The sequence below is a fragment of the Netta rufina genome (genome assembly GCF_964035555.1).
Source record: "Netta rufina genome assembly, chromosome: 4".
NCBI classification, from domain to species: domain Eukaryota; kingdom Metazoa; phylum Chordata; class Aves; order Anseriformes; family Anatidae; genus Netta; species Netta rufina.
The window spans coordinates 25,175,994-25,189,180 of record NC_140127.1 but is presented as its reverse complement, the minus strand read 5'-3'; the positions used below and the strand labels follow the sequence as shown (position 1 = coordinate 25,189,180).

The 13,187-nt window shown below is 43.3% G+C and overlaps 2 protein-coding genes across 2 annotated transcripts; one reads left to right on the top strand and one right to left on the bottom strand.

The window, feature by feature from the left end:
• Nucleotides 1–412: 412 nt before the first annotated feature.
• On the top strand, nt 413–6,952 carry SAP30 (Sin3A associated protein 30). Its single transcript, XM_084285531.1, has 4 exons — nt 413–964; nt 1,891–2,013; nt 4,482–4,580; nt 6,623–6,952. Exons 1-4 carry the CDS (start codon nt 611–613, stop codon nt 6,743–6,745), a joined length of 699 nt encoding a protein of 232 aa, XP_084141657.1. The 5' UTR covers nt 413–610; the 3' UTR covers nt 6,746–6,952.
• Nucleotides 6,953–10,346: 3,394 nt separating this feature from the next.
• On the bottom strand, nt 10,347–12,150 carry SCRG1 (stimulator of chondrogenesis 1; the record flags this gene model as incomplete). Its single annotated transcript, XM_084286614.1, has 2 exons — nt 10,347–10,401; nt 11,915–12,150. The coding sequence occupies 2 exons, from the start codon at nt 12,148–12,150 to the stop codon at nt 10,347–10,349; spliced, it is 291 nt and encodes a 96-aa protein (XP_084142740.1).
• Between the last annotated feature and the right edge of the window lie 1,037 nt (nt 12,151–13,187).

Here is a 13,187-nt window from a genome sequence, read left to right as displayed (position 1 = left end):
GGGCGCCGCCATCCCACACTCCTCACTCCTCGCCTTCCCGCCTCGGGCCCCCCGCGGCCTCGCAACCGCCGCCCGCTTTTCAAATCCCAACGGCCGCGCGGCCGGGGAGGAGCGACCGGCAGCAGCGGGGGAAGGGAGCGCGGCCTTTTAAGAGCGGGGCCGAGCCGCCGCCGCCGCCCCAGCACGGCGGGCCCGGCCTCCCGGCGGCGGGCGGAGAGGAGGGGTAGACCCGGGGGAGAGAGGGCGGGCCGCGGCCAGCGCGCTCGGCGCCTCGGCAAAATGGCCGGCCCCCGTCCCGCCGCGGGGCACGCCGGGAGTTGTAGTTTCCCCGCCCGTCGCCGCGCGGCGAGGGCTGCGGGCGGCGGGACTGCGTTTCCCGTGGCGCCCCGCGCGGCGGAGGGCGGTGCGCGGCGGCGGGCAGGTTGCTGTTGTTACATAGGAAACAGCTGAAGAGTCCCCACATGACGGAGGGGGAAGGAGGAAGTGGGGCGACCCGCGGGGCGACGCCGACGCTCCGGTAGCCGCGGGGGGCTTCGGCGACTCGGGCGGCACCGGCCGGGAAACGGCAGCGGGGGAACGGGAGCGCCCCGCCGCGGGGCTGGCGCCGGGCATGAACGGCTTCGCCCCCGAGGAGGTGACCCCGCGGGGGGCCGACCCCGCCGCCGCCGCCGCCGCCCCGCTGGGCAGCGCGGGCTCCGCCGCCGAGGTGCCGCCACCGCCGCCAGCGCCGCCGGGGCTGGCTCCGGGCTCGGCCGCCGGTGCCGGTGCCGGTGCTGGAGCCGGTGCCGGTGCCGCCGCGGGCTCGGCGGGTGCTGCCGGTGCCGGCGGCCCCGGGGCCGGGCAGCTGTGCTGCCTGCGGGAGGAGGGCGAGCGCTGCGGCCGCGCCGCCGGCAACGCCAGCTTCAGCAAGCGGATCCAGAAGAGCATCTCGCAGAAGAAGGTCAAGATCGAGCTGGACAAGAGCGTGAGTCACGGGCCGGCGGCACCGGGGCGAGCCCGGCCGCTCTCCCCGATCCCCAGCAGCTCGCTGCCCTCCCTAAAGTTCTGCCTTTTCTTATTAGTAATTTTCTTTCCCATTTCGTTTTTTTTTTTTTTTTTTTTTTTTTTTTTTTTTTTTTTTAACTCTTTCCTCCGGCGGCGTGGCAGCCTCGTCTCACCCCACTCTTTTTTTTTTTTTTTTTTTTCTTTTAATTTCCTCGTGCCGGACTTTGCCGGGGTTCCCGGCGCTGCCCCAGCCCCGTTAGTTAGCTCGGGGCTGCGGCCGCCCCGCCTCGTCCCGTCACCCGCACGGCTCCCCCCGCGCCCCGCCGCCTGGCAGCCATCGGGCGCGGCCCGGCTCGGCACGGGGCTGAGCAGCGGCCCCGGCCCCGGCCCCACGCGTGGGGAGCCCCGGCGGAGCCAGCGCGGCCCTACAGAGGGGAGCTGGGGGTAAAGCTGCGTGCTGCTTGACCTTGGCGGCGGTGGGAGCACGGGGAGGGGGGATATGTGGGGCGAGAGGCGGATTTTTGTCCTCCAAACAGCGTGAGGCGGCTTTTCCTGCTGGCTTCTCTCTCTCTCTCTCTCTCTCTCTCTCTTTTTTTTTTTTTTTTCCTTGCTTGTTTGCTTCGCGATCCCCGAGCCGGAGGGCGGGCTGTACGTGTCTGTGCCGCGCTCTTCTCGCCGCGCCAGCCCATTGCAGCGCCTCGCCGCTCCCCGGCCCAGCCGGCGGCAGGGCTCTGCAGCACGGCACCTCCTGGCACCTCCTGCCCTGGCGGGGCCGGGTGGGGAAGCTCCCTGCGCCCTGCCAGCGGGCTGGCCGAGAGGATAGCGCCGTGTGCGCGTTTGTTTGTGTCGGACGCCCAGGAGGTGTTTACGCGGAGGTGATTGAAAGCTGCGATGTTGCTCTTTTAGGCGAGACATCTTTATATCTGTGACTTCCACAAAAACTTAATTCAGAGCGTGAGGAATAGAAGAAAGAGGAAAGGCAGTGATGATGATGGTGACTCACCAGTGCAAGACATCGACACTCCAGAGGTAGTCAAACAGTTGCTCTTTCTAATAGTTATGCGAAGCTTGCTCTTACCTACCGCTGAGTCTGCGCAGATCTGCTTTCCCACTCTTACAGCTTTAGTTTGGGGAGTGGGGAAAAGGCTGACTCCTGATTTGCTCCGTTAGTTGTGCAGAACAAAACGAACAAGACTTTCTAGAATGTTTTAAAGTGTGTGCTAGTTCTCTCAGACAACTGCTGCTTCCAGCTTTCTCCTTTAGTGATTTGTTTCCACAGTCCTACTGAAAGTTGTGCTTTGCTACTTATTAGCAAGACCTCTCTTTGCAGAGGTTGAAGGGAATTGCATGTAAGACTTGAGATATAAATGTTTCACTGCCCCATCCCTCTAATCCTTGCCTGTCATGCAAAATGTGTTGCAGATGGTTCTTGCAGTTACCCCGTTACCTTAGTCTAATGGAAAATTTAGTCATAGCTCTTTGTGTTTAGCCCTTGCTGGGGGAAGCGATGTTCAGGGAGCTGTACTCAAAATGAGCTGAGAAGGATGGCACTTCTGCTTGCTTTCTGCACTACAGACCAGTGAAACATCACCCATTATGAAAGCGATCCACAGCTCTCAAACCTTTTCCAATAATATAATGGGAGAGAATGTACCTAGGGCTCTCTTCTTCCTACACGTGCTCTGGATTATTTCTGCTACAGCCCGTGTGTTAATTTTGAGCAGAGCCTACCTGGTCTTCTCCAAGAGGGATTTTTAAAGCGTTCTTTCAAAATTGCTCCGTAAGTGTTAATTTAATGGCATCCTTATGGTCAGCATCTGCAGAAATCAGCAATATAGGTGATGAAACTTTGTACAAGAATCCCTGCCTGAAGGCACATGGCTCCAGTTTGAAGGCTCTGACTAAGAGGATTTTAGGGGATTGGAAGTAGTTCAATGCTGGACTGTATCTTTTGTCGGTAAACATGTTGGATCGCTTCTGTGAAAGTTCTCTTTAAACCTAATATTCCGTGTGGCTTTAGGTAGCTGTCTGGCAGAGAGGTAATTGCAGCTCTTCAGCGAGCCTGTTTTGTTTTCCCAGACAAGAATAATAAAGTATGACACAACTGATGGATATCTCTAGAACAAAAAAGCAAGTGTATTTTTAATGGTTCTACTGCAGGAAAGAAAGCTGCCAGGGTAGTACTTTTGAGGTGTTTCAGCTAGCCATTTGGACAACAGCAGTATGCACTTCCCATGTGGTTACTATACACCTTTCATGCCTGTTGGCCCTTGACCACTTATATTTTCAATTGCTATCCAGTTTACTAAGGGGGGAAAAAAAATATTCTGAGCACCTGCAGGGCCTTCCAATTTCCACCTCAGTTATGACCATCACTAGATATTAGTGATTGTTACCGAGAGGACTAGGCTTCCACAGTATGGCTTAAGTACCAGGGGATGCCCATCCTCCTGCACATAAGGAAGCATTGCATCACATCTGGCCAGGTTACCAAGTAGGCACTAGCACTGTTGTTACCCAAAATCACAAAATACTCTATAGTTGAGAATGCTAAATGGCTTTAAAGTAGAAATGAATGCCTTAACTGATCTTTAGTGCAGGAAGTTTGGAGAACACTGCTGCAATAGCAACTGACCTAACAGAACTTCTCATTCAGCCTGTTTTGTCAGTTTACGTTCCTCCTCAGTCTTTTGATTTCACTTTCTTTTGCATTGTCCAGGAGGGTAAGCTGTTGGTGGGAGAAGTGACTGTTGATCAGAGTTTGTGGGATTTAAAACCAAGGGAGTACTGGATTGAGGTTGTGTATTTATATCCCTAAAAGGAGCTTGTGCAATTCTCTCAACTGTCAACTCACACTGAAAAATAGTTTTGGGCAACTATGCCTGTGCACGTACCTCCTATGTTGTGCTTATGTAGCAGGGACATGTTTGGAGACCAGGAGCAGCTGTTTCCTTCTCTCACCTAAAGCCAGAGAACTTTGTACTAAATACATTTTCTTGGTTCTAATGCATGCTGTCTCATGGTACAGATGTGCTGTGTCTTGCATGTAACCTGTGTAAAATCTGATGGCTGAAATCTCAATACAAAAGCATCCTTTGAATCAGATATTATATAAAATTTGTTACTGGCCTTTGTGCAAGCATGCTCAAAACTGGGAACAAACAGGGGAAAAAAAAAAAAAAAGAAAATATTGAAGTACAGTAGTGAGTTCCAAATATTGTCTGCTGCTAACAGGAGGAAGAGCCATGTTCACTAACAGTAAACTGCTCTTAAACTGAACTGGAGTGTTTTTCTTTCTGTTTGAAGGTGTGGGGTGGAGTTCTGTTGTTTTTGTTTTTGTTTTTTTTTTTTTTTCTGTCAAAATAAGACTGTCAGCTCCAAAGATCTATGCTTTTGTATGCGTGAGATCCTAAAATGTTGAGAGGCAAGCTATTAATGAATGAAACCTTATCAGTTACATAAGATTGCTTTCTTCCCCTTCCCTCATTTTCTTCTAGGTTGATTTATATCAGTTACAAGTAAACACACTTCGAAGGTACAAAAGACACTTCAAGCTACAGACCAGACCAGGACTTAACAAAGCACAGCTTGTTGAAGTACGTATGAGTGTTTGTTCCATAATAGAGAATGCAACTTGCTATGGCATGTGTGTTTCTTCTCTATACAATATGATCCTTGCATAAAGTGCATGTGTAATCTGGATTTTATGAGAACAAAAAGGAGCAGCTTATCTAGCTTCCTTCATTGGCCACAGCTCCTGAGCCAAGTGAATCAAAAGTAAAAGTTTTTTCCAGAGGAGGGACTGTTAACTTTGAGAAGGAATGTATGCTGCTTAAAAACACTAAGTGCTGAGTTGAATGGTAAGGTGATCTGCGTCTCTCTGAATATCATAGAATTGTGGATTTGTAGCCTGTGTATCAGTCACACCTTCAGCTTAAGAGTCCTGCTGATGATAGCTGGGAACTGAGGTAGCAATGAAATTCTAGTAAGGCTCAAGCTTAGCTTTAAAACCCTAGTTAATATAGACATATGTTGATGTGTTGAAAGTACAGAAACGTGAAAAACAGATTTCAATTGATCATTAATTTCTATCAATTAAAAACAATTCTGTTATCGCAGAATGGAATGTCATGAAATTCTTTTTTCTCAGTAATATTTCTAAAAGTGATGAAGCAGTGACTACAGCTGTATGTATCTTTACTGTATGGGAGTGCAGTTTTAAAGGAACTCTTCCACACTGCTAAGGTGCAGTTACAGACTGCTGATATAAATATGTGGAAGCACTGGTGTCTCTCTCAGGAGGGAAGTACAGCTGCCACCTTTTCAGTTTTGTGCAGTAATGCTCAGTTGTACTTCAGTGCAGGCATTTTGTTGATCTCTCTACAAAGCAGTGTGGATTAAAGCCAAGGTTCTTAAATGTGTGAGAGATCTCAAGGCCAAGCTGTAAAAGAACAATGCTGCTGCTGCTTCTATGAGTAAGAATTTAAATCCAGTTTGCTTTTCTTGATGTACAGCTAGTTCTTGAATTAGCAGGACTGATTTGAAAAAGCACAAGTGATTTTATTTTTTTTTTTTCCCCCATAGATCTGGCATTTCTAAGGGTCTGTTTTAGGTGCATCTCATGAGATATTTGCAGTAGCATATGCTGCTTGTGCTGCTTCATGTGAATAGGCAAAGCTTCTGTCATGTGCTTTGACTGACCTACTGGTCTTTGTGAGATATAGCCACAGAACTTCCTTACTTTATAGGCCATATGATTTCCTGTAACCTATCCTAATGTACAATGGTCGTTCTGCTAGCTGTTACTTAAAACTCCATGTTAAAGGGCTCTGTCAAACTGTCTCTGACAGGGGTTTGAAAAGCTTTCTAACTTGCTAATTGTTTTAAACACTTACACCTTGTGGTAGTTCAAAGAGCAGTCCTGTTCTCCTCCCTTCCTCTTGCTAATTTTAGTCTAAAAAATTGTTCTGCAAAAAGCCAAAGAACAGACTGAGGCAGTCAGTCAATGTGAATACTTATAAAGCTGACAGTCCATTTTGATGAAGAGGGGAAAAAAAAACTTCTGGAATTACGGAAGTGATTCAAACTGTAGAAATTGACATTTTAGTATGTATACCACAGTGAATTTTTATCCCTGATGGCTCTGTTTTGAAGAGCTGAATGTTCAATAATCAGTCTTAAATTCTTTTTTCAGGATCTTGCATTTTTCTATATGATACAGGTCCCTCTTCAGCCTGAGTAATGAGTAGTAGCCTAATTTCTGTGCTGTAGTTCTGTTGATATTCAATAGTCATTACACGTTCTATAGGATTCAAGCGTTGACTACATAGATGTAATGATATTCCTATGCTTGTTGTGAGAATTGATTGGTTTTTTTCTGACAATTTTCTGCATGTTTTACTTTGGAAACTAGGGTACAATCTGCTGTATTTGTTTCAGAGTTCTCAATAAAATGGTTCCTATCCTAACTTTTGTATGACTAATAAGGACTTTTGAAGGGAGGTAGAGTTTCCTCTATTAATTTTAAGCTTTTTGATCAAGCTCTTAAACATTTTTTAATGTAGTCTATTTAAATCTGAATCTTCCGTTTCTGCATATAAAAGTGGTTATTTAATTTCCTTGCATTCTTCCTTTGTAGATAATTGGCTGCCATTTTAGGACAATTCCAGTGAATGAAAAGGACACCTTAACATATTTCATCTACTCAGTGAAGAATGACAAGAACAAACCAGATCTAAAGATGGATAGTGGTGTTCACTAGACAGAAAAGGTTGGGACTGAGACTCACGCTGCAAATCAAAAGACTGAGGGTTTTTGTTGATATGCAAAAGCTTTCTTTGTAACTTTTTCCTCCCCAGAGAGTTTCTCTGTTTTATTTTTCATAACCTTGCTGATTTGTTTGAAAACCATCTCTTATGAAACAAACTTCCTCAGCAAACTATTTTAAATAAATATCACTTATACTGTTGCTCAAGTGGATGTGTCTAACTTATTTGGTGAGTTACTTGTTCTTAATAATTAAGCTTTAATTCCTTATGTAATGTTTTTTTTTTTTTTCATTTAAAATCTACCAGTAATACGTTTATGAATGTACTTCAAGTTCTCATAATGCAAAGCTGTCTTTAAAAAAAAAAAAAAAAAAAAAAGTGGCAGACTTAGCAATAGGCTCTTTTTCCTAGAGTAAAAGGTTTTAAATGACAGTTCCAGCTATTAGCAGGGCAGAAATTGCTGAATAACATTTTCATTTTCCTCTTTGGTAACAAGAATTGATGTGGGCTTTTCTGATTTGTTTATTCATCTTGTCATTGCTTGGATATGTGCTTCCAAGCACTCAAGCCTTCCTGCTCCGATATTAAAATGGGGAAAAAAAAATGTGGTTCTTGAATTTCAAAGCTATAAGCATGGATGAAAAGACTGCTGCAGCTTACTGTGCTGAGAAATCTTCCACTTGGGAAAAAAATTCTTTAGCTGCTGACATTTTTTCCCATTCATCTACGTAGACTGCTGCTAAGAACTTAATTGGAGAACGGCAGACTGAGTTTATGCTGGGTTCATACAGTATCTTCTAATAGGCATGCTGTTTCTTGTTCGTTACATGCATTAACTCAGGCTGCTTAAAAACAAAAACAAAGAACACACTGAAACATAAAGTACCATGAGAAATATATTTAATTGGCTATCTTAGTAAAGTCTGTGATGTTGAAGACAGGATTATGTATGACTTCTTGGATTTCATTGTTAGTTATTGTGCTACTCTAAATGTATGGTACATGAAATATTTCTTTCTGCGTTAAACTGTGTGCATGGGTTGAAGAAAAGGCAGAAAGAGAAGCTTAAAGCAGAGGAGGACATGGCTTCAGTTTGTTCAGTTAGCATTTGCTGCAACTTCTAACCTTATCAGATGTTTAAAGGCTATTTCTTAAATAGGGAAAAATGAGAGAGTATCTCTGGTCTAAACTGATGGATGTTAATCTTGTGAGTTTTTTTGGGAAAACTACTTTCTTGGCATCACTGCAACCAAGATGCTCCATTCTGCTATTTTGACCTGTGGCACTCTGTTGCTTAACTGAATGATGATAAACCCTAAACTCAAACTGGCTGCCTTCCCAGGAGCTATAAGTGGTCTAATTTCTTTCACTCACAGTGTCTTAGATCTTTCCACATTGAAGTTCTGCAGTGATGGCCTAAGTTCAAACTGCTTAGTGGGTTAGTGATATCTAGCTAGTGGTGGCTAAAGTTGGTATTTCTTGGGAGATGTTTCAGTACCCTTTTCACAGAAGTGTCTGCAAAATTGTTTACTAAATGGTCTTTGCACAGGTTGAATTTGTAGTCTTCAAAACATTATTTGGAAAAGCATCCAGAGAAACTGGCGCTAAACTGGGCACCTGAAGGATAAAGGCTTTTTCTCTCTTACAGAATGGAGGGCAGGGATGAACGTTTGCATTTAGGTCTGGCAGGACATGTAGAAGATCCTTCAGGAGGGAAGGAGAGTGGGAAGAAAGAAAAGCAATTTTCTATAGGGAATTGGTCTTAAAGTAATAGCCTAAGTGACCTTATTCATCCGCATGTGGAAAGCGGCAAAACTTTTTTTCCAGCAGATTGTGGATTTTTCCAAGTCAGTAGTGGTGGAAGGGGAAGTAACTGAAAACCACTTACTGACTTTACAACCTAGCTGTGTATCTGCCTCAGTTCTTGTTGCTCCTGCTCTAGAAAGCTGTGGATGATAGGCATATGCAACATGATTTACACAGGAACTAGGTGCCATAACCATCAGAAGCTACTTGCACTTACTACTACTAGAAGTTTATAGAGGACTTTGCACAAGAGTGGATACCATATGTTTTCTTAGCAAAACACTGACTTTGTATGTTTCAACTGTGAGTTGCCAGATTATTTTTTCCTTAATTGATGATTTGGTAAGAAGCCCAGATGACTCAGGAATAATTACACAAACCAGGCTTAAAAAGCCTAGTGAAACAAACTGTTTGTTTAACACCCAGTAGCCTAAAAATTACTTGGCAAATGGTACATGCAGATTTACTTGAAACGTTTATTATTAGCTATGTATAATCAAGACACTGCTACCCCATCCAACCCTTGTTTACTAACAGAAAAAGTCATTGATGTTTCATATGGTATGTGAAATAAGTTTGGTACTTCAATGCTAGCAGTTTTCAGTGTAATGTAAAATTATTTGGTGAACAATATACTGATTTGAGGGGGTAAAAATAGTGACCTCAGTACTACATGCTTTTCATGTGGCTGGCTAAAGGGTTACCATTTGAAAGGCAGTAAGATAGTTTACTGCCTCTAAGCCTGGCTTGTTCAGATGGCTGCTGTTAAATTTATAAGTGAATATAAATTACTGGCTACTTTTCTCTGATACTGTAATCAGCCTCAGCAGGTATTGAGAGGTAACTGTATAGGCTAGATCACAATAACTCAAATTAAGATGATTACTTCCAATATTTCTAGTTACCTCTGTCTTCATTTACCCAACTGTTTCCTTACCCTAAAAATAAAAAAGCTGGGATTTTAACTTTAATTCCCAGGTACTGTATTTCAAATGAGGCTTGATCCAAAAGCTGCTTAAGTGAGTATTTTTATGTTGCCTTAACTGACCCTGTGTCAGTCTGATTTTCTATGTCTTTCTGAATTTATATATATATATATATGCTATCACTGCTGCTCTAGCATTCTAAGAGTTCAATGTTCATCTTAAGATTTCAGATGCAACTGAAAAATTATACATAATTATCATTTACATGTACTTTACTATGTATGAATCTTAACTTTTTTCCAGTAGAATTTTCAAAGATGAATGGTGTGAGTTTTGTTTTTATTTTTTTTCCGAGACGGCCAGGTAGAAGGTGGAAACCTATGTATGGAAGTGCTAGGTACTGAATAGTGTCAGCTTAAACCAACATTAACTGTGTAGAGGCAATAAAGCAACAGGAAGCTGCACTGCAGTAGATTCCTGCAAGAGTTCTTAACCACATGAAAGCTTAATCTTGAAACTCCTTCATAAAAACTAGTTGAGAACACTGTGCTTATTAAAAAGGTAGGCTTTTTGCTGGGATCTGCATATTAAGACTATTATGCTCTTGTACAGTCTTTCGCATGATATGTGGAGCTAATTGACAGCTACCAAATTCAAAGGGAGAACTTCTTACATATTCCAAAAAGGTAAAGAAAGGAAATTTTTCTCCATTGTAAAGAGAGGTGCTGCAATGTGCTTAGAGAGAGAGGTGTGTTTTTTTTAATTATTGTTTTTGCTTGATGTTGGTTTTATTTTTCCCCTTGAAAGTGTTATGCAATTGCAGAACGATGTCTGTTGTCCTCACTGGCAGACTTGATGTTGATCACTCACTGTTGCAGGGGATCACAAAAGATACCTTTGGTCCAAAGAAAATCTCCCTGAAAGAGATTTAGATATTTTAATAATTATTAGAGCTTTACCGTGACATGCATTTCTATGTTTGTTAGTTTTTGATGAGTTGTATGTGTTACTATTGTGTATATGGGATGCCCTTCCAACTATGCAAATGCAGCTGCAGGTCTGTATGAAGATACTGTTTCTACCTCTGCTGGCCTGATTCAGAAGTGATGGCAAAAACTCTCTTGGCTGACCATTGTGCCAGGACTCTGGAATGGTATTTTAGCTTTGTAAAAATAAAATTACAAAATACATAATATTATAAAGAACTTTGGCACGTGCATGCACTCTGCTTAGTGCAATTTGCCCTGAGAACAGATCCACATATTAGGTCTTCCGTACCTTAAGATGGATGAAAGAAGACTTCCTTGTGTATTTGTATCAAAGTAAGAGGCTTTCAAAGCTCAGGTTAAGGCTGGAAACCCGAAGTGTGCTTCAGGGTGAGGGCACTGTATCTGGTTATAGGGAGAGTGAAATATGAAAAATGTACTTAAACAGTGCTATGGGTCTAAATGTTTAAATTTCTAGCTTTAGGAGTCATTCCTGCTTGTTTCAAATCTAGTCCTCTACAGGAGTATGGACAAGTTATCTTTTATTGGACTTAAGGGACTTGAGAAACTTGTGTGGCAAGAGGAGCTCATATAAAAAGTTATTTTTGCTTGCCTATATAATGCCATCACATTACAATGTCCCTGGAGCATTAAGAAGTTGTGAAGCGTTGATGTTTTAATCTAAATTTCCTGAAGAAAAGACATTGCTGGAAAGCTGAATGGAAATAATCTCTTAATATATTTTATATCTTCAAACCAGTATGGGCTGGTGGTGTTTATTCACTAAATATTAATTTTATTGAGATGTACATTCTTTCTGTAAAACAACAACGAAAACACATTCCATGAGAATTTCTGTATTGCTTTGTCAACACTGTCAGCCAGCAGGCAAAGTGTTGGCTAAGTCTCTAAATCTTTTTCCTCCCTTGCAGGCATTTGAAAACCTATTCTCCCCCCGTTTGCCTTCCTACTTAAAACAGCTGTCTTTACAGAATTCAGCTGACATATATGCACATGCCTTGGAATAGCAACATAACTCTTTACTGGCTAACAGAAATCAAATGGCTTTGTTTATGGTCCTGAAAACATTTTCATTGCAAACTGCTGTGAATAAGGATTTGTAGTTCATGTTGATAGTTTAAACAGTTATTGGCAGAAGAGTCAAAAGCTGGGCAATTGCAATGCTAAATCCCCTCCCAATGGCACTTGCAGGTTTACAAAGTAAGCTAAGCATGTCCCAGGTGAGGCCCTGAAAAACAAGGATTGAAAACTGCCAGTGTGCTAGGTAACTGGTTATATCTTGATATAGCTTCATACCACCTCAAGTAATGTGTTTCTTTGTAATGGCAGCTTATTCCTTCAGTGGAAACTGTAAAGTGATGGAAATATAATGGATGGCTGTACAGAACTCGGCAAGTTTCTATGATCTTGAATGTAACCTTACTTTGGACAGCAGAGCAGTTCCTTGAAGTTGCAGTAACAGACAGTCTCGCAGCCCTTCCCTTCCCAAAAGTGATCCTTCAGGCTTCCATCGATTTGTCGAAGGTTCTCCATGCCCTCGTGGATGCCGTGGCAGTTGTGGTCCTTCAGAGCCCTCTTGTAACAGGAGGGACGCCGGGAAGGGGCCATGTGAGCACCCAGGAGAGTGCTCAGCAGAAGCAGAGCTGAGAGTGTTTTCATTTTTGCAAAGCTCCCCACGGCAGGAGTGCTAAAGAGAAATGAGGTACGTGACACAGGTATAGTTGTTGAACAGGTCTTTTCCCCATCTTGCTTTCTGGCTCACATTTTTCTGTCTTTCCTGTGAACTTTTGGAGGTTTGAGCCTCTGTGCTGGCAAGTGTTTTCTCCTAGGAGGTAAATAATATTGCCATGGAATTGATATTCATTACTTTCTATACAACTGTAGGAATCCTTTCTCTGGGAATTGAGGCTTCTGTTGCTGGCAATTTTGTTGTTGCTTTGGCCTCTCACCTTGAGAAAATTGCTTTGAGCTGGTCGTGTTCTCTCAGCAGTGTAAATGCACATATCGGTGGCTACCAGTGTGGGGGACATGTTCGTGGCTCTCATTGCCTTCCTGGTGATTTCAGCTGTTTGAGACAGTTGAAATGAGTAATTCGCATGAAATTAATACTATCTTTCCCCCATAGAAGTTGTGGAAAAACTGTCTGCTGAATCAGACTGCTGTCCCAGGCTGCCTGAGAAACTGAAGTGCTATATGGCCCAGGCAGCCAGAGCCCTGTAGGGCTGCCAGGTGCTGTACCCTTGGCAAGAACTGCACTGCAGGTTCTGGTGGGATGCAGCATTACCAAGAAGTTTTTTTTAATCTATCTTGGTACTGAAAACTACTTAGTTGAGTCTTGCTACAAGAGGTCATTATAGTTTAATAGACATTTCTTTTTAAATGATAGGATAAACTATTCCTTGCAGAACTGTTGTTGGTGATGAGGCTTCCCATCATCTGTGTGAGGTTGCTTAAAGCCAGCTGTGCTTTTCTGGGCTGCTTTGCACAGAGTCTGTGTCACAAAGCTTTGGGTATGACCCTGGAACTTGCATTTGCTTTTCTAAGTTAGTCCTTCTTTTACTGGTATTAGGATTGAGAGGTTGGTGGGTTTGACGTTTTTTTTTTTTTTTTTTTTTTTTTTTACTGCTTTTGCCTCGTGCTTCAATGAAAGAGACTTGCTATCTCTGGATTTTAAAATGAATTTTGCTCTGAAACCT